At 55.9% G+C, this 20175-nt stretch overlaps 1 protein-coding gene across 9 annotated transcripts in view; it reads right to left on the bottom strand.

Annotated features, from left to right (window-relative positions):
- The window catches only part of SLC6A9 (solute carrier family 6 member 9), a 34445-nt gene extending 14588 nt beyond the window's left edge, over positions 1–19857 (bottom strand). For 2 of the 9 annotated variants that reach the window (XM_031667819.1, XM_031667818.1), the window contains exons 1-2: positions 19575–19780; positions 12177–12291 (exon numbers count right to left, since the gene is read on the bottom strand). Coding sequence is in view for 7 of the 9 variants with exons in the window: in XM_031667801.1 (XP_031523661.1) it covers positions 5092–5215 (124 nt within the window). In the remaining 2 variants the exon portion in view is untranslated. Of the gene's footprint in view, positions 1–4499; positions 4636–5091; positions 6418–12176; positions 12292–19574 lie in introns of those variants that run through there. The other 7 variants (XM_031667787.1, XM_031667800.1, XM_031667824.1 and 4 more) reach the window with 7 other exon arrangements.
- Positions 19858–20175: the final 318 nt, after the last annotated feature.

Below are 20175 nucleotides of genomic sequence, written 5' to 3' on the forward strand. Positions count from 1 at the left end.
TCTCACTAGGGAGACAGGGGCTCAGTGTCACCAACAGAAACACAGAGACCTTAGTGCCAGAGACAGCCTCCCAGAGCTGGGCTATTCCCCTGAGAGAAACAGACAGACCCGGCATCAGAGATGGAGCCCCGTAGCCTCAGAGAGATGCCAATGATGTCACATTGACCCTCCACTTGAAAGAGACATATTCAAGGACAGCAGTCACTCTGGCCAATAAGCAAGGCAGCCTGGTGCAGGTGAAATGCTATCACACCCTGATGCTGATGAACAAACACAGACGGGACGAATGGTCTCCCTGGGCCCCAAGTGCCTTGGATAGGCCAGGTGGGAATGCGGGCAAAGGAGGCACCAAGACCTGATGGGTGGGCACTGCAGCACAGACACCTTTGTGGGCAGCCACCCTGTGCACCCAATCCAGCATCGATCCTGGCGTGATGTGACCCTCACACACTCCACAGAGGGCAGGGGCGCAGTGCCAGGGACCATGGGTTTCCTTCAGGCAGCACCCAGAACAAATCGGTGGCTGAACAAGCCTTCTTTCATTCATTCGTTGATTCATTCATGCAATGGCAGATTTATTGACACCGGCTATGTGCCAGGCACTGTGCCAGGAAGTGGGACTTCAGCAGAGAGCTCCTACCCACTCGGAGATGGAAGTCCAGTGGGGGCGCAAGCCATTAATGAAATGTACACACCTATCATCTTTAGATGCGGCTTCAGTGTGACCATAGAGGGGATCATCTCAAAATCACAAGACTATGGAAGGAGGACAAGGCGGGAAAGCAGGACTGAGGTCAAGGAAGGCCTCCCTGATGAAGAGGCTTGAAGACATGCTTGGCCCTGGGAGAGGGTGGCCCCCGGCCTGAGTGTGCCTTCTGTGACATGCCCCTACAGAATCCTGCCTGAGCACGTCACCACCTCCTGGGGCCTTCACTGGGGCAGGTGTGGCAAGATCACAGAGTCAAGGGGCCATTTTTTGGAGGCTGTGAGGCCTGCTGGGGGTGGTTTCTCTGGTCCCAAACAAAGTCAGCCAAATAGGGCTCCTATATGTTGACCCTACAATGCCAGTTTTCTTCTGTCCCAGGGTTGTTTACTGAGGGCCACAATGCCTGATTGTGCCAGCAGCACAGTACACGGATGGGGTCACAGAGCAGCAGTTAGAGCTGTGAAAGGAACAACTGATGGTCCAGGATGGCCCCATGGGCAGGGGAAGGGCAAGGCCCTTTTCAGAGATCCAGGTTCCCAAGGCTTGAAGACCAAGGCCTGTCTCCTGTTCCCAGCAGGATGAGGGACAGATGCCCCATACCCCCCGACCAAATGGGACCACATTTGGATCCCTGAAGTCTGCTCCTTCCCTGGCATGGGAGGGTACAGGGAAGGTGGTGATGCTTCCAGCCACGTGCCACAGACAGCCGCCTGCCTGAGCCCTCAAGAGCCAGCCGCTGCTCCGTTAATGAGCCGTGTGCTAACCAGCTCAGCCGTGCGGGCTGTAACCCAGGGAGGCCACAGCCCCCAGGACGGGGGCTGAACTGGGGTTGGCGATGGGGCTCTGGCAGGAAGTTCCTGACAACACTAAAGGTCTGCTATGTGCAGAGGATCCTTGCAGAAGCAGCACCCACTTCTGCTTGGGCCTGGGTCCCAGCACTGTGGTGTTCGACCACGGGAACCTGGCTCAGGCTTGGCCTCTGACTTCAACTCCAGGGCTGTCTATGTTCAGGTGGCTTGGCTGGGGAGGGCTGAGCTCTCAGCGGAGGACAGAGCAAGCCTACCTTTCTCCAAGCAAACTGCAGGAAAGACCCTCCAAAAAAAATCCAGGCACTTTCTGGGTGCTCTAGTTCCCTTCCTCGTCCAGATCTTCTCTGGGGACCACTCCCTGACTTCCCTCCTGAGCAGCTAAATCTTTTTCAATACTGTATGGCTTTTTTTTTTTTTTTCCTCCCTTCTTGCATAATCTTTCCTATTCTAAGCTTCTAGTTTTTCTTGATCTGCTGGGTGGACGGCTGTGTCACTGATATGAACTGTCCCTGCAGTGGTCATCAGCTGAGGTGCCCATGGAAAGATCCCTTTGTGCTCACAATTTGACCCAGACTGGCTGCCTGTCTGCCTGAGCCAGCTCAGCCCCATGGATGGGCTCTGCTCCAGGCTTCTCCTACCCCCCACTACTGTCACCACCATCTGAGCCCCTCTGCTCACCCTCACTCACTTGCTCACATCTCAGTGGGGAATTAAACCATAGCAGCGTGGTTCCCTCTGGCTTGGCCCCCTCCTCTGCAGGCTCCCTAAACAGCCCCTACGTGCCCTGTCACCCTTCTTGGCAGCTCTGAGAGGCCACCGCCAGGACAAAGCAGCCTCTGCTTGCCACTGTCATGGGCCCAGCAGGTGGTCTCCAGGACAAGACTACCCTGCCCTGTCCCCAAGCTCTCCCAGCCATGGAAGGAATGGAGGCTTTCCTTCTATGGTGGGGTGGGGTAAGCTGGCACACACACACACACACACACACACACAGCCTTCAGATGTTCCCTTACCCTTAGAACCAGTCATCGAGACAGCAGTGTCCACCCTGGCACAAGGACTTATGATCTTGCTTGGTTTAACAGCCTCCCGCCCCGACCCTGCCTAGCTGGGAGAGCCACACTGAGCAAAGTCACTTACATAAGTCCTTTACACAGCCCTCTGCTTGGCTGATTTACTGCTCTGGCTGAGCCCCTGGAATTAAGGCTGCTCAGCTCTGAGGGCAGAATCCAGATCTCCCACTCTGCCCTGGGCTTGGCCGAGGTAGGACACCGGTGCAGGCAAGAGCCCTGGTGCTCTAGGGCCCACTCCTCCAGTACAGACCTGGGCAAGTCACTTCCAGTCTTAGTATCTCAGCATCGCTATCTATGAAAGCAGGGGACGGACTAGATAAACTCACTATCAGACAAGATCGGGTGCTTTCAGGATGGCATGGCCATAGACTAGATAACCTCACTATCAATCGATCTGCCAGATTCCCAGGCCAGACAGCCTCAGCAGCTACTCATATTCCATAGCTCTCCCTCACCTGGAATTTTGCTACTTCTGACTTTCCCTTGTACATTCCATTAGTTCCCCTAGCTTTCCAGATTACTAAAAAAAAAAAAAAAAAAAAAAAAGTTTGCCCTTTTCTTTCTGATTATAAAAGCTTTATAAGCTATCACAAAAAAGTTAGAAAATAGAGAAAAAGGTAAAGAGGAAATGCAGTGGCAAAGCCCACTCCCAGAGCGAACCAGGGCCAGTCTGAGGATGCACTCCCGCCTTTTGCTCTTGCACAGACTCAGGGCCCAGCTCTCCACCCTGGACGGTGACTCTGCTCTGGTGTGAGCCTCCCGCCTCCCAGATCAGTGCCCAGTGAATATTTTTGTGAATTGTGAGCTTCCCCCTCCGGCTTTGGGTGGACACTGAGGAACCCTGGAGCTGCCCTGGCTGGGCGGGCCCCTCTGCAACCCAGCAGGCTTTGTGTTTAGGACTCTCCAGCCCCAGGGTTTGCTCATGGGATGAAGTCCCATCCAAGACAAACTTCATGGAGGAGAATGGGCAAGACCTCACATCCCAGACTGACTTTGAGCCCAATCAGATCGCTGGCAACTTTCTCTAAGCCCCACTGGGGAATGTAGACAGAACAGCCATTACAGTAAATTGTGGCTGCCTCGGAAGACCCCACGACCTCCTTCCTGCCAGGCATCCCTCGGTGTTTGTTCTCTCCCATCAGTCCGGGGCCCAGGCTGGCCCACAGGTAGCACCTACCCTGAAATGACAGAATCTTCTGTCCTTCACCTACATGGCACTGAGTAGGGGCAGAGAGACCCAGCTGCAGCTCTGATCTCTGGCCTCAGTAACCTGGATACAGGAGAGTCTGGGGCTGGGGCTGGAGGGGCAGAACATGGGAACATCTCCCCCGGGCCAAGCAGTCCCCAGTGGCCATTAGTGCCTCCTGCCTCAAGGAAAACCTCAGAGCCATCTGTGGGCACCTCTCAGGACTCCAGGTGCCTTAAGTCCAGGCCTTCATATAGCAGGTGAGAGAGACAAGAATACACCTTGTGCTTATCCATTGCAGAGCCCTGACTGGCAGCAAGGGACCTGCCAATATTGTGGGCAGCAGACAGATGACTGGCACCCCCAGGCATGCTGGGCTCCACTCCAGGAGGCCCTGGGGAGAGTGATGGAGGATCCCGGGTGGGCCCTGGACAGCTCCTCGCTTCCCACCCCAGACAAGCCCAGCAGGGAAGACTGGAGGCAATGGCCCCGTCCTGCGCTGTAGCGGCTGGGGGCGGCGTCTGCCCTCACCGACTGGCAGCAGGCAGGCACTCTGGGAAGTGGCTTTGGTTCTTGACCCTAGCAGTCCTGAGATTTGAGGGCAGCCCTGCGTACTGCTCCTCCCAGACCCATCCCACGTCGCCTCAGAGGACATTCCCTCTTTTGCCTTCTGAAGGTCAAGTCGGGATGTCCTACAGGGGAGAAGGGTAGTTTTTGAGTCTCCTCACCCTCGCTGCCATCCGCTGACATCTCCACCCGTCGCTAGCGTCCAGGGATGAGGACACACCGGCTCCCAGCCCATGCGGGCACTTGCCCTGGACCCTGGAAAATGTTCTGTGGGGTCTCTCTCTTTCCAGCTGATACTCTTGCCCCATCCCCTTCCCCCACCCTTCACCACTGAAACCATGTACCACGTTTCCCTGCCCCCTCACCCACTCTCCCCATAGGAGTAACTGCCGTGGCACAGACAATGAGGCTGTATTGATTAGTACAATTCCTGGGCACCTCCGGCCCGTCTCCCCGGGAGCTAGGACAATGCAGCTTTGATACACAGAGCAGATTCTCAGCAGGTCCTTGGGCTGGGGGAGCCCTCACACCCCCACTCTCCTCCCCCTCGCCCCCGCCACACAGCTAACTCTTCCTGCACTCCTTTGCACAGTTGCAACTTTCTGGGTCACTTTGGCTGGTGTCTGTCTCGCTTGCTGGCTGTGCCTGCCCCTCCCTGGCACGGACCACTCAGCCCCTCTCCCCACCCGCAGCCCAGCCTCTCAGCCTGCCTGGCACCAAAGAGGGGGCTCAACCTCCTGGAAGGTGACTGACCTGTCCTGGGGAAGAGGGGGCCACAGGTCCATGAGCCACGGCCATCCCGGGGCGAGCGATGGCAGCCCGCGTGTCTCCGCCGCTCATTCACACCTCTGCCAGCTCCAGGGCGACACTGACGCATCCCCTGCCTCTCCCACTGCTGGGCTGGGCAGCGTCAATTACTTTCACCTCATCTCCTCCCTAAGCTCTGCCTACCCCCTCCCCTGGCCCTGCCCCTCCGGCCAGTCCCCATGCAGCCCAGCACGGGTGCTCCGGAGCTGGAGAGTGGGGTGTGTGGGGTTTGTTCTGTTTTTCCCTTGTTCCCAGCAAGTAACTGGAACAAAACACACACATACACACACACACACACACACACACACACACACCACAGAGTCGGGCAGAGCGGGCGAGAGGGTGGCTCACTCCCCCCACAGAGCTGACCAGACACTGTCTGAGCCCACAGGCTGGGCTCCTGGTAGGGTAGTTGGGTGTCTGATGAGTGATGGGGTCTGCCCTGTTGGGCCCTGGATGATGACTGGCAGCAGGATGGAAGGCACAGTTCACAGGGCACCACCAGAGCAGCTCAGGCTGCACCTCGGAGGGGTGCAGGCTGGGAGAAACCAAGGCCTAGGGCTGCTAGGGCTGTACCTGACCCCCCCGCCCCACCAGAGATGGGGACTCCCAACATGCCAGGATGATGGGGTGTCTTCCTAGGAGAATGTGACTGACCATGCAAGAAAGCCCTGGCCTAGTGAACCACGCTGTCACCTGTCTGAACAAAGATGGCGTTAGCCAAGGGGGCAGTCATCCCAGAGTCCAGACAAAGGGGGGCTGTGGAATAAGAACCCGTGAGGATTTGCACCGTGATGCCCAGAAGCTGAGGTGCTAGTCTGGGAGTGTGTGCAGCGTGGGCTGGTAGGTTCAGTGGTGTCGTCACCATGACTGCAGTCACCATGACTGTGGTGGGATGCCACTCAGACCCATCCAGTCCCTTTCTCCGAGGCCACACACACTGGCCAGTCTCCTGCTGACCCCAAGATACCGCAGACCAGTGGCTCAGAAGGTGGGCATATGTGTTCCAGTGCTGGGAAGGTGTCAGGCCCTCTGGAAACTGGTCAGTCAGCAGAAGGCTTGGCTTATCGTAGGACCTCAGGAAATATCAGTCAGATGGACACGTGCATGAATTCTGGTGTAAGAACAGCTTTCCTGTGAGTTTGGTGAGTGTGGCAACCCCATAGGGAATATAAGGAGTTTTGTCAAGCACAGGATGACATTAAAAATGAAAAAACAGGGCCGGATTCAGTGGCTCACGCCTGTAATCCCAGCACTTTGGAAGGCAGAAGAGGGCAGATCACAAGGTCAGGAGTTCGAGACCAACCTGACCAACATGGTGAGACCAACCCCGTCTCTACCAAAAATACAAAATTAGCTGGGCGTGATGGCACATGCCTGTAATGCCAGCTACTCAGGAGGCTGAGGCGGGAGAATCACTTGAACCCAGGAGGCAGAGGTTCCAGTGAGCCAAGATCGCACCATTGCACTCCAGCCTGGGCAACAAGAGTAAAACTCCCTCTCAATAATAATAATAATAATAAATAAATAAATAAAAATAAAAAGATAGGCGGGGCACAGTGGCTTAGGCCTGTAATCTCATTGCTTTGGGAAGCCAAGGCAGGAGGGTCACTTGAGGTCAGGAGTTCATGACCAGCCTGGACAACATAGTGAGATCCTGTCTCTACAAAAAACTGGCCAGGTGTGGTGGTGTGTACCTATAGTCCCAGCGACTCAGGAGACTGAGAAGGGAGGATTGCTTGAGCCCACACGTTGGAAGCTGTAGTGAGCTATGATCACACCACTGCACTCCAAACTGGGTGACAAAGTGAGACCTTGTTTCAAAAAATTAATAAAAAATAAATTTTAAAATAAGATAAAAAGTCACAGGCTTTAGAGTTTGACAGTCCTGGGTTCAAACCCTAGCTCTGTCAGTTTCTCACCATATATAACCCTAGGCAAGTCCCTTAACATGTCGGATCTCTGTTTCTGCATCTCTAAAACGGGGATACCACTCGCCAATCACTGAACCTAGTGAGCAGTAGTAATAATGGTAACAGAAAACACATAGTAAGTGCTTGCTGTGGGCCAGGCACAGTCCTGGCTCAGCATACGTGGGACACTTGCTTCAGAGACAGCCCGTCACCCTGTGGGCACTCACCTAGTATGGTACAAGTTAACTTCCCATATGTTAACTCACTGGGTCCTCCCAGCTGTCCCATGAGGTAGGTCCATTATTATCTCCATGTTGGTTTGGGGAAGATGGGGACAGGCCTTGGCTCAAGCAAGTGTCCTAAGGATGGCCTCAGATCCTACTGACTCAGCTGCTCACTCAGCCAGCCTCATGCGCCTGGTCCCCAGACACACTCCCCTGACTTCCTGCAGGCGCAGACTGAGGGCCAAGGCGCTGGCTGGGCCACTGGCTCCAGGAAGGTCCAGTCACCCATGATGCCCAAATGCTCACTTCCACCCAGGGTGGGCTCTGGGCTCTGGCTGCCCTGGCCTGGGCCGGGTGCCCAGAACAGGCAGCCCTGGCTGGATGGCTTTCCCTGGCTCTGGCCATGGGGACAGGAGGCGGCAGCAGCCCAGCTGGGCCCTGGCCGTAATGAGACCTCATTAGCGAGATCCAGCTGCTCCAGCCCCACTTAGGAAGGCTGACTCCCCCAGCTCCCGCCTCTGACTTTTCCTAATAAGAGTGGGCCTGCTTCCAGAGGGGCAAGGAGGCTAGGGTCTTTGTTGTCCCCTGTGACTCTGGAGGGAAGGTCCCGCTGAGCTGGGACTGAGAAGTGCCAGGGATGGGGGAGGGCCGCAGGGCGGCTGTGTGGGAGGCCGGGCTACAGGCCTCCCTGAGTAGGTGGGCTACAGAGGAAGTGGGGAGGAAGAGGGAGGGCAGGCCCCCGACCTGAGAGGAAGCTGAAGAAGGCTGGGCCTTTTCCTCTGGATCTAGATATTGTCCATTTCACTGAGGAGCCGGTAGCTGCTAATCTAGGATCAGCGGAAGGTCATTGCTTAGGCTGTCCTGGCTAGAAGAGCACCTCCACTGTGCTAGGCCTTATCTAAGGAGAATGGCCACTGTGTGCCAATCCCTGAGCCGGGATAGCATTTACTGGGTGTCAAATCTTGTGCTGGAAGCACCTGCTGTGTGCGAGAACCTGCATCAGCAGAATGCCCACCATGTGCCATGTCCGATGCTGAGACAGGACTCATTGTGTGTCAGCCCCAGGTGAGGAGCCCCTATGGTGTGCTAGGTCCTGCACTAGGGGAGTACCTCAGGTATGCCGAATTCTGTGCCAGGTAAAGACCCAGTGTGTGCCCAGCTCTGAGCTGGGTGAGCACCCACTGCGTGCCTGGCAGTGTGCTAGACGAATGCCTACAGGGTGACAGGCTGTCTTCTAAGGGAGTGTCTAATGTGTGCCAAGTCTGCACTAGCTGAGCATTTGCCACATGCTAAGACTTGGGTTAGGTGAGTGCCCAGGCAGGGACAGGCCCTCTACCAAGGGAGTGTCCAAGGTGTGCCAAACCTTGTGCTTGGTGACCTCCCAGTAAGGCACCAAGCCTGCACTAGTTGAGCACTTGCTACATGCCAACACTTGGGCTGGGTGAGTCCCCACTATGTGCCAGGTCCTATGACGGATGCTATAGACAGGAGGTGCCCAAACCCTCAGGGCAAAACATATGAGAACAGGTCAGGGTGGGGCAGCCCCTGGCGGCCTGTGGTGCTTGCAAGTCCTCCTGGGATTTGGATGCTCTGGCACCCAGAGCCCTAATCCAAATGAGTCTGTTCCTGTTCATTGTGAGGCTTCCCAGTGGCAGAAACAATCAGCGTGCTCAGACATGAGAAGAGGTCAAGGAAGCCCGCCAAGGCCCGGACTGCCCAAGACTCTGCATGAGTGGGTAGTGGCACTAGGGAGGGAACTGAGGTAGCCAGCCTGGGAAATGGTGTGACATTGGTGGGTGAAGGATTAAAACTGAGCTAGTGGGGGCTCTCTTGCCTCCTGTCCTGGGTCCCTCTCCTCCAGCCCCTTGCCCTTTGAGACCTAGGTGGCCCTGCTCCGCACGTGTACGAGGGCCTAGGTCTCCATGGAAGGACCACCCCACCCACCCCCTAGTGCCCCCAAGCATCCCAGCTGCTCCCAGGCTTGGAGGCACCCTGGCCAGCTGGGTTCTCGCACAGCCCTGTCCTAGGAGCTGCTGAGGCGTGAGGGAGGCAGCTGAGCTGGCCTGGCAGAGACCATCTGGGCTGGAAGTGAGGGAGGGACACGTGCAGCGGGCATGTGGGCCTGGGCACGTGCTGGTAAGCTGCTTGTTACCCATGGGGCACTGGCTGTAGCATCCAGCAGAAGCTCCAAGGATAACACAGGGTGTCTGCCGACACTGAAGAGACTTAGAGGGCCAGTGTCCTCACACCCAAACCTGGGTAAAGGGGGATAGAAGTGAGGATCCCGTGGTAGGGGCCAGTGCCTGCTCCATGCATGCCAGGGTACAAACAGAGCAGCAGAAGCCACAGAGAACTGTGATGGTCCAAGTGCATGGTTACACACACGCCCCTTAACATCCTCTTTTGATCTACCAGGGTATCCAAAGAAGAAGCCTGTCAGAATGATGCTTCCTTAGTTACTGGCCATAGGAAGACACGGAAGACACAAACGTGCTGACTGGGCTGCCTGTGTTAGCAGAGATGGGGTTCGGCTGGGACCAGCTGCCCTGTGCACCTCAGAGGCTGTGTCTAGAGACAAGCACTGAACGGAGGTGGCTTCAGTCCCAAACTGGAACCCAAGAATAGAGTGGAATAGTCCAAGGTCATCAGCAGAGCTGAAAAGGAAGCAGGAATAGAATCTCCAAGCAACCACTGGGGGTGCCCATGGGACGGATGCTATGAGCCTCAAACGCAGCAACAGTGGGCAAAAGCCAAAGGGCAGAGAGCGGGGAGGAGAGCGAGCCTCAGCTATCTTTAGGCACATCCTAGTGCTGGGAACAGGAGTCCCAAGGCAGCATTCCCATCCACAGACAGGCTGGCTGGGCCGACCGGCAGAGCACAGTCCGGGAAGCTCAGTTCAGGCAGGGACTCTGGGACACTGGGACCCATGCCCTCTGTGCTGCTCACATCTCTCCGCCTGCCTTCCTCCCAGTCCTTCCAAGTCACTCCAGAGAAAGAAGGGCAACCAGGGAGGACTCAGAGGTTTCATGGGGCTCAGAATCTCCATGGTAGGAAGGGACAGGGCCACACCCCACTTCCCGTCACAAGCCCATGGCAATTCCAAGACCTCTCCAGGAAAGGTGGGGCCATGTTTGGGTTCTCAGATGGGATTCACCCCTAGCAAGTGTTCAGGTCATAAGACCTCCATCTGGGCCCATTTCTGAGCACCCAGATTTCAGGAATCTTAGGAATACTTTCAGGAGCTTGGTTCATTCAGACTTACTCCAATCAGTCAATCAGCAGGGGGCTAGACCAGAGGGATGGGGCCAGGGGTTGGATGCAGGAGGTTCAGAACAGGGCCAGATAGAAGATCCTGAGCTTGGAACAGAACCACCCGGTTCTCTCCCACAAACTGTTCTTTTCAAATGTTTTAAAATTTCTTTTCTTTCTTTCTTTTTTTTTTTTTGAGACAGAGCCCTGCTCTATTGCCCAGGCTGGAGTGCAGTGGCACAATCTCGGCTCACTGTAGCTGGGATTACAGGTGCGTACCACCACATCTGGCTAATTTTTGTAGTAGAGACAAGGTTTCACCATGTTGGGCAGGTTGGTCTCAAACTCCTGACCTCAGATGATCCGCCTGCCTCAGCCTCCCAAAGTGCTGGGATTACAGGCGTGAGCCACGACGCCCAGCCCAAGTTGTTCTTTTAAACCAGGTACTTTGAGTCCCAGAAATCTTTGGTGAGAGACAGGGCTTGTTTGGGGAGGGCTCAGTAAAGACCCCAGGCCAGTGAATCTTTCATTAAATGAGAAAAGCAACACAGGAGATTGACAGGATGGGAGCTGCTGAGGGAGGGACTGTCCATGGTCAGTCCCTGGTCCCCACCCCCAGCAGCCATCCAGTCTAGCCTGTCCCCAGGGAAGATCTCAAGAGAAGGAAGACAACCATTGCCTCTGGGACAGGATTTGGCATCACTTTCCTGGTTCCTGCTTCTGGTGCTGACCTGGTCCCTCCATCAGCTAGTCTTGCTCCTTTACCTTTAAGAACCTCACCCAGGCCGGGCACGGTGGCTCACGCCTGTAATCCCAGCACTTTGGGAGGCTGAGGCGTGTGGATCACCTGAGGTCAGAAGTTTGAGACCAGCCTGGCCAACGTGGTGAAACACCGTCTCTACCAAAAATACAAAATGAGCCAGGCTTGGTGGCACATGCCTGTAATCCCAGCTACTCGGGAGGCTGAGGCATGAGAATCGCTTGAACCCGGGAGGGGGCAGAGGTTGCAGTGAGCCGAGATCACACCACTGCACTCTAGCCCAGGCACAGAGTGAGACTTGGTCTCAAAAAAATTTAAAAAATAGAAAGGATCTCACCCATCCCGCTGTGTCTCCTGGCCTCACCACTACCTCCCCTGTGCTCTAAGGTTGAGGGCAAAGAAAAGCCAGGACATGGGGAAAGGGTGGAGAGAGATTTTCTGAGAGTCCTCAGGAGAGCACTCAAAACAAAATGTTGTTACTTTTCAGACTGAGAAGGACCCAGAGAAGTGGAGAAAAACCAGGCAGGGTCTGAGGGAGGAGCCCTTGATCAGCACAGACGGAAGCCGCCCGCACAGCCCCACGCTGCACTGTCCTCTCAGCACATGAGTGACCTCCTTCTGTCCGCAGCACCTCTGTGACAAGGATGGGGCGCACACCTCCTGCCTTCTGGCAGATCTTCGTGGGCTCTGTGGGCTTGGAGCCTGACACTCTCTGACCTGGTAGATGAGGGGCTACCTGCTCATGCTGGGGTCAGCTGGGAACTCAGGAGCCCTGGCAGTGCTGGCCTTCCTAAGCCTTCCTGTCATGGCAAGCAGCTGGCAGGAGGTCCTGGGGGCAGAGCTTGGGACTCCCCTTTCTCCCCACAGTCTGGCCTCTGTACTCACCAGCATCCCTTTGGCACCTTTTCCTACCATGGCGGCGGTGGGCTGGGGCTCTGGTGATGGGGACCACACTCACAGGCTCTGCTTCCAGCGCCTTTCAGGCCACAGACCTCAAGAGCTGTGGAGAGAGCAGAGGGTGAGTTGAAGACTTGGCCATGTGGCCCACAGGGCTCTCCAGACAGGTAGTGCAGAGCCACCCACCACCAGCCGGCCCAGGCCCTCTGCCAAGCCATGTCCGCATGCTGCTCCTTTCTTTCTGGAAGACCCTCAGATCCAGCTCCTTCCCAGTGCCCCCAACCTTTCCCCTGGATCTCTTGATCTCCAGGCTTCGTGTCCCAATGGGCAAAGGTCTATTTTTGACTCTCCAGATGCCCAATCCTGTAAAAGATAAAAAATGAATACCGAACTGGGATGGAGTCCAATTCCTTCATGGCCTGTGTGAATGGCTTCAGCCTTTCCCGGAGGGGAATCAGCTCCGGTCAGCACACTCTCCCCATCCTCACCCCAGCCAGGCAGCCAGGACGGCCCTTCCCCATCTGGGTGGCACCCAGTGTGGGCTCCAGGGCAGCTGGGCTTGTTGTCATGTCATTCACTTGGACCAAGCTCTGGGCCAGCCACACACCCCTGTGCAGCCACGCCTTCTTGCACTCCCAGCTGTCCCCTCCACAGCAGTTCACCAGGTGAAATTCTACAAATCCTCAGCACTGCACCGGGCTAAATGTCACCTCTTCTCTGCAGCCTTTTCTGACCCACTCTCTCAAAAGAATAAAAAAGTTGCTTCCTCTTTTCTGTTTTGTGCAAATCTCTACTAGTATTCTTATTTCGTATGACACTTATTTGCTTTTAAGTTCATCGACCATGAGTCAGTGAGTTCCCCGAGGGCTTGGGACTGTTTCTTTTGCCCTCTGTGCCCAGCACGTTGCACGGCACTGGGCTTACAAGAAGTGTTAGTTGAATTGAAATGGAGGAAAATAGCAAAGGCGGGACCTCTGGAATGAGGGATCCAGGCCAGCCCAGGATCTTGTGGGAAGCATCTGAGGGGCAAGGTGGGGCTGGCAAGCTGTGGGGCAGCAGCCACGTGGAAGGAGCAGCCCCATGGCAATGCTGGTGCACACGGGCTTAATGTCAGATGGGATGGAAGAAAGGTTAGTTTTTGACAGGCCTCAGGAGAAATCCATCTTCAGAGAGCCTTAAAGAGTTGTCTCATTGCATTCCAGCCTGGGTGACAGAGCGAGGTTCGGTCTCAAAAAAAAAAAAAAAAAAAAAAAAAGAGTTATCTTGGCCGGACGTGGTGGCTCACACCTGTAATCCCAGTACTTTAGGGGCTGATTACCTGAGCTCAGGAGTTCGAGACCATCCTGGCCAACATGGCGAAACCTGGTCTCTACTAAAATTACAAAAATTAGCTGGGCGTGGTGGCGGATGCCTGTAATCCCAGCTACTCGGGAGGCTGAGGCAGGAGAATCGCTGGAACCTGGGAGGCGGAGGTTGCAGTGAGCCGAGATCCCACCACCATTGTACTCCAGCCTGGGCGACAGCGGGACTCGGTCTCAGAAAAAAAAACAAAAAAAGAATTGTCTCACAGGAGGAAACCCCTACTCAGGGCCTAGACCCAGGAAGGATTCGGCCCTGCCTCTCTCTGGAGCCTTTCCTGCCTTCCCAGGGAGTCTGTTCCCAAGGCTATTCTGGGCAACTCTGCCCTACCCACAGCCACCTGTCAAGGGCCACCTCTCACCTACAAGCCCAGGAAGTCTCTGGAAGGCTGGAGGAGAGATGAGGAGGCTGCTCTTTGCCTATGCAAATCAGCCCTTGGCTTTTTTAGGCCCTTTGCCCTGGCTGCCTGGTCTCCTGCAGAGCTTCTCTTAGGGCAGGGTGGGGACAAGATGTGACCCAGGCTGGCCTGTAGCTCAACTTCTTCTCCTAAAGAGGTTCCAGCTCATGGCTTTGGTCTTCTGGGGGCAAGTAAAGAAAGATGGGGGTGTGCTCCCTCAAAATGAGATCATACTTTGTCCTCTCTCACACCTGTGCCTCCCTCTCAAGCTGTAAACTCTAGATTTGACTCCCTTAAAGCCACCTCTCCTCATTCAAGGACTAATAATGACAATGATGATAGTAATAACAGCAGATGGCATGAGAAAGAGCCATGTCAGCTGGGTGCAGTGGCTTATGCCTGTAATCCCAGCACTTTGGGAGGCCGAGATGGGTGGATCACCTGAGGTCAGGAGTTCAAGACCAGCCTGACCAATATGGTGAAATCTCATCTCTACTAAAAGTACAAAAATTAACCAGGTGTGGTGGTATGCGCCTGTAGTCCCAGCTACTCGGGAGTCTGAGATAGGAGAATCGCTTGAATCCGGGAGTCAGAGATTGCAGTGAGCCGAGATCACACCATTGCTCTCCAGCCTGGGTGACAGAGTGAGACTTTGTCTTAAAAAAAAAAAAACAAAAAAGCCACGTCACGGGTTGGAAATTATTAAGCCCACTGGTCAGGTAAGTGAACTGAGGACATTGTGTCTCCAAACTTAGGCTGCAGAGGGCCCTCACCCAGGTTATTCTGGAATTCCTCCCAGTTTACCATCAGAGAGACGGACTCGGAGAGGTCAAATGCCTTCCTTGTAAGTGCTCGAGTGAGGACTTGAACTAGGTTTTCAGACCTGACATCTCTGACTCTGACATCTCTGACTGCAAATGCAGTCCCTGCTCTCAGGTAGTTCGTGGACTGGAGGGAAAAGACTGCTTCATGGCGGCTTCCAGGAGAATGAGCTGGGTGTAAAGCTTTGCTCCTTCTCCTGCCTTTGACATTCCTGTTACGTGGCCCCATCCGTCCATTCAGAAAACACCAAATGATTGCCCATGGCGTCCAGCCCCTTCTACGTGTGGAAGATCCACAACACCAGGCCCCACACATGCCCCTGAAGCATTTGTGGGCCACCGCTGACAGGCAGTAGCGGGTCACAGAGGCAGTTCAGCACAAGATAAAGAGCTCGGGGCTGGGCGCGGTGGCTCAAGCCTGTAATCCCAGCACTTTGGGAGGCCAAGGCAGGTGGATCACGAGGTCAGGAGATCGAGACCATCCTGGCTAACATGGTGAAACCCCGTCTCTACTAAAAATACAAAAAACTAGCCGGGCGTGGTGGCGGGCGCCTGTAGTCCCAGCTACTCGGAGGCTGAGGCAGGAGAATGGCGTGAACCTGGGAGGCGGAGCTTGCAGTGAGCCGAGATCGCGCCACTGCACTCCAGCCTGGGTGACACAGCGCGAGACTCCGTCTCAAAAAAAAAAAAAAAAAGATAAAGAGCTCGGGCTCTGGGATCTGGTAGGCCTGGGCTGGATTTCTGGCTCAGCTACTCACTAGGTATATGATTTCAAGTAAGTTACTCAACCTCTTTGAGCCTTAGTTTTCTCAGTCTGGAAAATGGGGCCAATAGTAATTTCCTCATAAGTTCTGAAGTTTCTGCCTAATTTTTGTCCTTACCACAAGCCCTCCACATGTTCCTCCCCTCCAATCTGTTAATCCTCCCGAAGCCCTAAATCCCTGATTCTCTCCAATAGTTTTCCACAGCCAACAGGATATGGCCTAAACTGCTTAGCAGGCATTTATGGCTGACCACAGCTAGACTCATTTATTCTGCAATATTGATTGCAGGTCTGCTCTGGGCCAGAACTGTGCTAGGCACCAAGAACTCAAAGGTATCTGTACTCCTGCAGCTTACAGACTAAGGGGAAAGAGTTAAACTGATGACTAAAATTTAAAGAATTACAAACTGAGACCAGGAGCGGTGGCCCATGCCTGTAATCCCAGCACTTTGGGAGGTCAAGGCAGGTGGATCACCTGAGGTCAGGAGTTTGAGACCAGCCTGGCTAACATGGTGAAGGCCCATCTCTATCAAAAATACAAAATCAGCTGGGCGATGTGGTGGGCACCTGTAATCCCAGCTACTTGGGAGGTTGAGGCAAGAGAATCACTTGAACCCAGGAGGCAGAGGTTGCAGTGAGCCGAAGTCGTGCCATTGCACTCCAGCCTGGGCAAAAAGAGGGAAGCTCTGTCTCAAAAAATAAAAAAATAAAGAATTGCATACTGAGATAAAGGATGTAAAGAGAAAGATTGTGTTATGAGACTCTACAGTAGGCGGGCCTGGCCTTGTGTAAGACTAGGGGAGGGCTTCCCTGAGGAAGTGATGTTTAAGGGTCTAAAGAAGTAAATTAGGCAAAGTGGCAATAATGAGGAAGAGAAGAGGAAGAGAGAGTCAAGCAAATGAAACAATATGTGGAAAGGCTCTGAGGCTGGAGCTCAGATAGTCAGGGGGAAATGGTCAAAGATTAAAGTGGACAGAGAGGCCTGGCCAGGCCCTTTGGGGTCTGGATTTTGGTCTTCATCTTGAGGGCAAGGGTGGCTATTGAAAGCTTTTAAGCAAAAGATCAACTTCAAGGAGAAGCAATTGGTGGAATGTGCATCTTGAAACCATCCCCCTAGATACAGTGTGGAGAAAGGACTGGAGGGAGGCTGAAGTAGAAGACAGGAAATCAATTAGAAATGCGCCAGGCCAGGCCGGGCGCGGTGGCTCACGCCTGTAATCCCAGCACTTTGGGAGGCCGAGGCAGGCGGATCACCTGAGGTCAGGAGTTGGAGACCAGCCTGACCAACATGGAGAAACCCAGTCTCTATAAAAATACAAAATTAGCCAGACGTGGTGGCACATGCCTGTAATCCCAGCTACTCAGGAGGCTGAGTCAGGAGAATCGCTTGAACTCTGGAGGTGGAGGTTGCAATGAGTCGAGATGGCACCATTGCACTCTAGCCTGGGCAACAAGAGTGAAACTCCATCTAAAAAAAAAAAAAAAAAAAGAAAGAAAGAAAGAAAGAGAGGAAGGAAGGAAGGAAACGAGGAAGAAAGGAAAGGAAAGGAAAGGAAGAAAGGGGCCAGGTCAAAAATGAGGGGGCTCAGGTTAGGAAGGTGACAATAGGGTGAGGAGAGGTGCACAGATCTCAGATAAATATAAAAGGTAACATGGGAAGACTTGGTGATGAATCGGACTGGGTAGGGGGAGGGATAAGAAGGAGTCTCTGGTTTCTGTTGGTGCAGTGGGAGGAAGCCCATCCCAGAGGACAAACGATGGTGAGGCTGCAGGTTCGGTGCGGGGACAGGAGGGCTGGGTTGGACAAGCTGGTCTGAGCTGCGTGTGAGTCACCCAAAGGCAGATGTTGAGACATCAGTCACAGAACCCTGGCCCATCTTGACAGTCTCACCGCTGAGTATCAGGGCTGTCAGGTCAATCAGTTTTAACGGTCCATCTTGGAAAAGCCCTGGAGTCCTCACTGGGGATGGAAAGGTGACAGGCTCTTTCCCTGGCTTCAAGGACCTCACAGTTTAGTAGGTAGGTAGAGGAAGAAGGATAATTTCCATTCACTGTGATGGAGGAAGTGGAGGAGTTGCGGGAGCAGGAAACAGCCCTTAGTTCTACCTGGGAGCCCAGATCAGCAACCTGTGGCCATCTGCCGCCACGTGAGACTACCCAGCATTTGCAGAAGGCTCCTGCTTCATGCCTTTGCCCCAGCACCCGTTCCCTCTTTTTTGAGCACCCTTGTCCTGATATTCACCTGTATATATCCTACGCATCCTCAAAACCTACCCCACTGCTATTATCTTCATGAAGCCTTCCTAGGTTCTCCCCGTTGCTGTCAGCCTTCCTACTGTACCCCCACACTGTGTACGTCTCAGCACGCTTGCCACACGTAGCAACTGCGGCATGCTTCCTCGTGCCCAAGTCTGGCTCCCCACTAGATGGAGAGTTCTTCCAGGGCAGAGGTGTGCTTCTTCTGTGTTTCCAGAGCCGGGAACTGAGCGGGTACAGCCGCAGTCGCCGCATAGGCCAAGTAAAGGGGGCGTTTTCTCTGCGGTCGTTGGAAACACTCGAGCATGCTCAGTGTCGCCCATTAGTCGCTAGAACCAGTCCCCTCACCCACTACTCTCCAACCTTCTGATGCTCCCTCACTTTGGGAGTCTTTAACCTTTCAGGTTATTCTCTCCTTCCCCATTCCTCGCCCCGCAGCCTTCATTTCCCAACGGCCGCACCCTCACGCTCCTTTCAGCGGAGAAATAGACCGCGCTTTGTGCGGAAGCTGTCAGCGAGCCGGGGTCCAGTCTCCTTTAAGAGTGATTCGCGAGGGGGTGTGGCTTGCCGAGAGCAGGCCCGAAAGGGGGTGCGGCTCCTTTAGGTATCTGCGGGCCCGAGGCGCGGAGGCCCCGGGCCGGCAGGCAGGGGCGCGGTCGGTCTCAGAGCAGCGGCACCGCCCGCAGCGTCCCGGTTCCTCGAAGCGGGGCGCGTCCGCTTTAATCGGGAGAGAGATGTGGGGGCACGGGCGTTACATCAGCCGCCACGTGTGGGCCTCAGCTGGCGTGGAGGCGGCGGCCCCGCCCCCGGCCCCTGCGGTGGAAAAGTACCGGGGCGCCGAGGTCCCCGCCCCACGGCCCCGCCCCCGGGCCGGCTCCGGCCCCTCCCGGCCCTCGGGGCAAGCCCCACTCTCCCGCCCGGCCCCGCCGCCGGCTCGCGATCTGCAGTGGCTGCCGGGTGCGGAGCGCCGGCCGGGGGTGGGCGCCCAGGGCTGCTAGGCCCCTGCCCTCACCTGCGGCCGCCCGGCCCCGCCCTAGGCGTGCCGGTAATGAGGGTTGGGGTGGGGAGGGCACGGATTCTTTCCAGGGTAGCAGCCCCCAAAGAACTCCTCGCTCTCTCGCAGTCCCTTCCCAAAGCCGCGGCCAGAGCGCGGACAAAGAGAGGCTGAGTGCGCCAGGACTCTCCCGCGCGGCTTCCCGGGTCCCGCGGGCGCACGGGCACGGGCATCGGCACCGGCACCGGGAGGGCAGATAGGGAGGCAGGCCGGCTGGAGGGACCAGACAGGCAGCCAGGCTGGCGGGCGCTGAGAGGCGTTGGAGCGCGCGGGAGCCCGCACGCTAGGCGCAGGCACGGCCGATTATCGACCCCCTCAGGCCCCCAGAGCGCAGAACCACTGGCTCCCCGGACGGACCGTGCCACGCTCTGGCTCCGGCGCTACCCGCACAGCCTGCGCCCGCCGCCCCCGATCGAACCGGCGTCTGGCGCCCCCCCCCCCACCCCACGCAGGAGCTCCCCCCGCTTCCCTCTCCCTCCCGCTTCAGCTCCTTGGTGACAGCGGTGACACCAAGCCGCGCGCACCTACCCCGACCTTTGCGGCGAGACAGACATCCCGGTGCGTGCACCCACACTCTTACCCACAGATGCCCGCATACATGCGCGATCACACACACACACACACACACACACACATGCACACGCTGGTCCTGGGGCTCAGCCCCGCGTCGGCTCAGACCGACGGCAGGACCGACGGAGGCGCGGGCCCCAGCGTTCCCTTCCCCCAGCCCCCTTACCATGCTGCAGCCCCCTGCCCAGGCGTGCTGGGTCCGCACCGCGGTGCGTCCAGGTGGCTTTCTTAAAGTGAAAGTTGCATCAGCTTCCCGAGGCTCTGTGCCGCGCCCGCCCCGCCGCGCCGCTCGCAGCTCTTCCACAGCCTGTTGTGTTTTGGTTTCGGGGAGGCGGGGGCTAAGAGTTTGGTGAAAGTTTGAAGAGTGGAGAAGGCTTGGGAGATCTAGCCAAGTCCCTCCCCTACCCGAAGAGCTCCCCTGGCCGTCCTCCCCTCTCCATCCCATCCCCTCCCCCCGTGCAGACTTCTCAGGCTCCTCCTCCCAGGGAATAAAATTACAAGTCTCTCCAGCTTTCAAATGATTGATCCCCACGAACCCCTGGGAGTGGGCTCCACAAAGGAGCCCCCTTCTCCGCCCCTGCCTCGCTGCCCTCCAGCTGGGGCCCTTGAGCAAGCAGATGTGGTCCCCTTCGGGCTAGGGTGGAATAAAGCCAGAAGGCCTGGGGCACTTTGGGGGGCTGAGGCTGGAGTTAGCCCTCCAGGCCCCTGGCCTTCTGCGCCTGCGTTTCCCCTAGAGAGAAGTCAGAGCAAATTCCATTCCCTTTGGA

This window comes from Papio anubis, chromosome 1 (assembly GCF_008728515.1).
Source record: "Papio anubis isolate 15944 chromosome 1, Panubis1.0, whole genome shotgun sequence".
Classification (NCBI taxonomy): domain Eukaryota; kingdom Metazoa; phylum Chordata; class Mammalia; order Primates; family Cercopithecidae; genus Papio; species Papio anubis.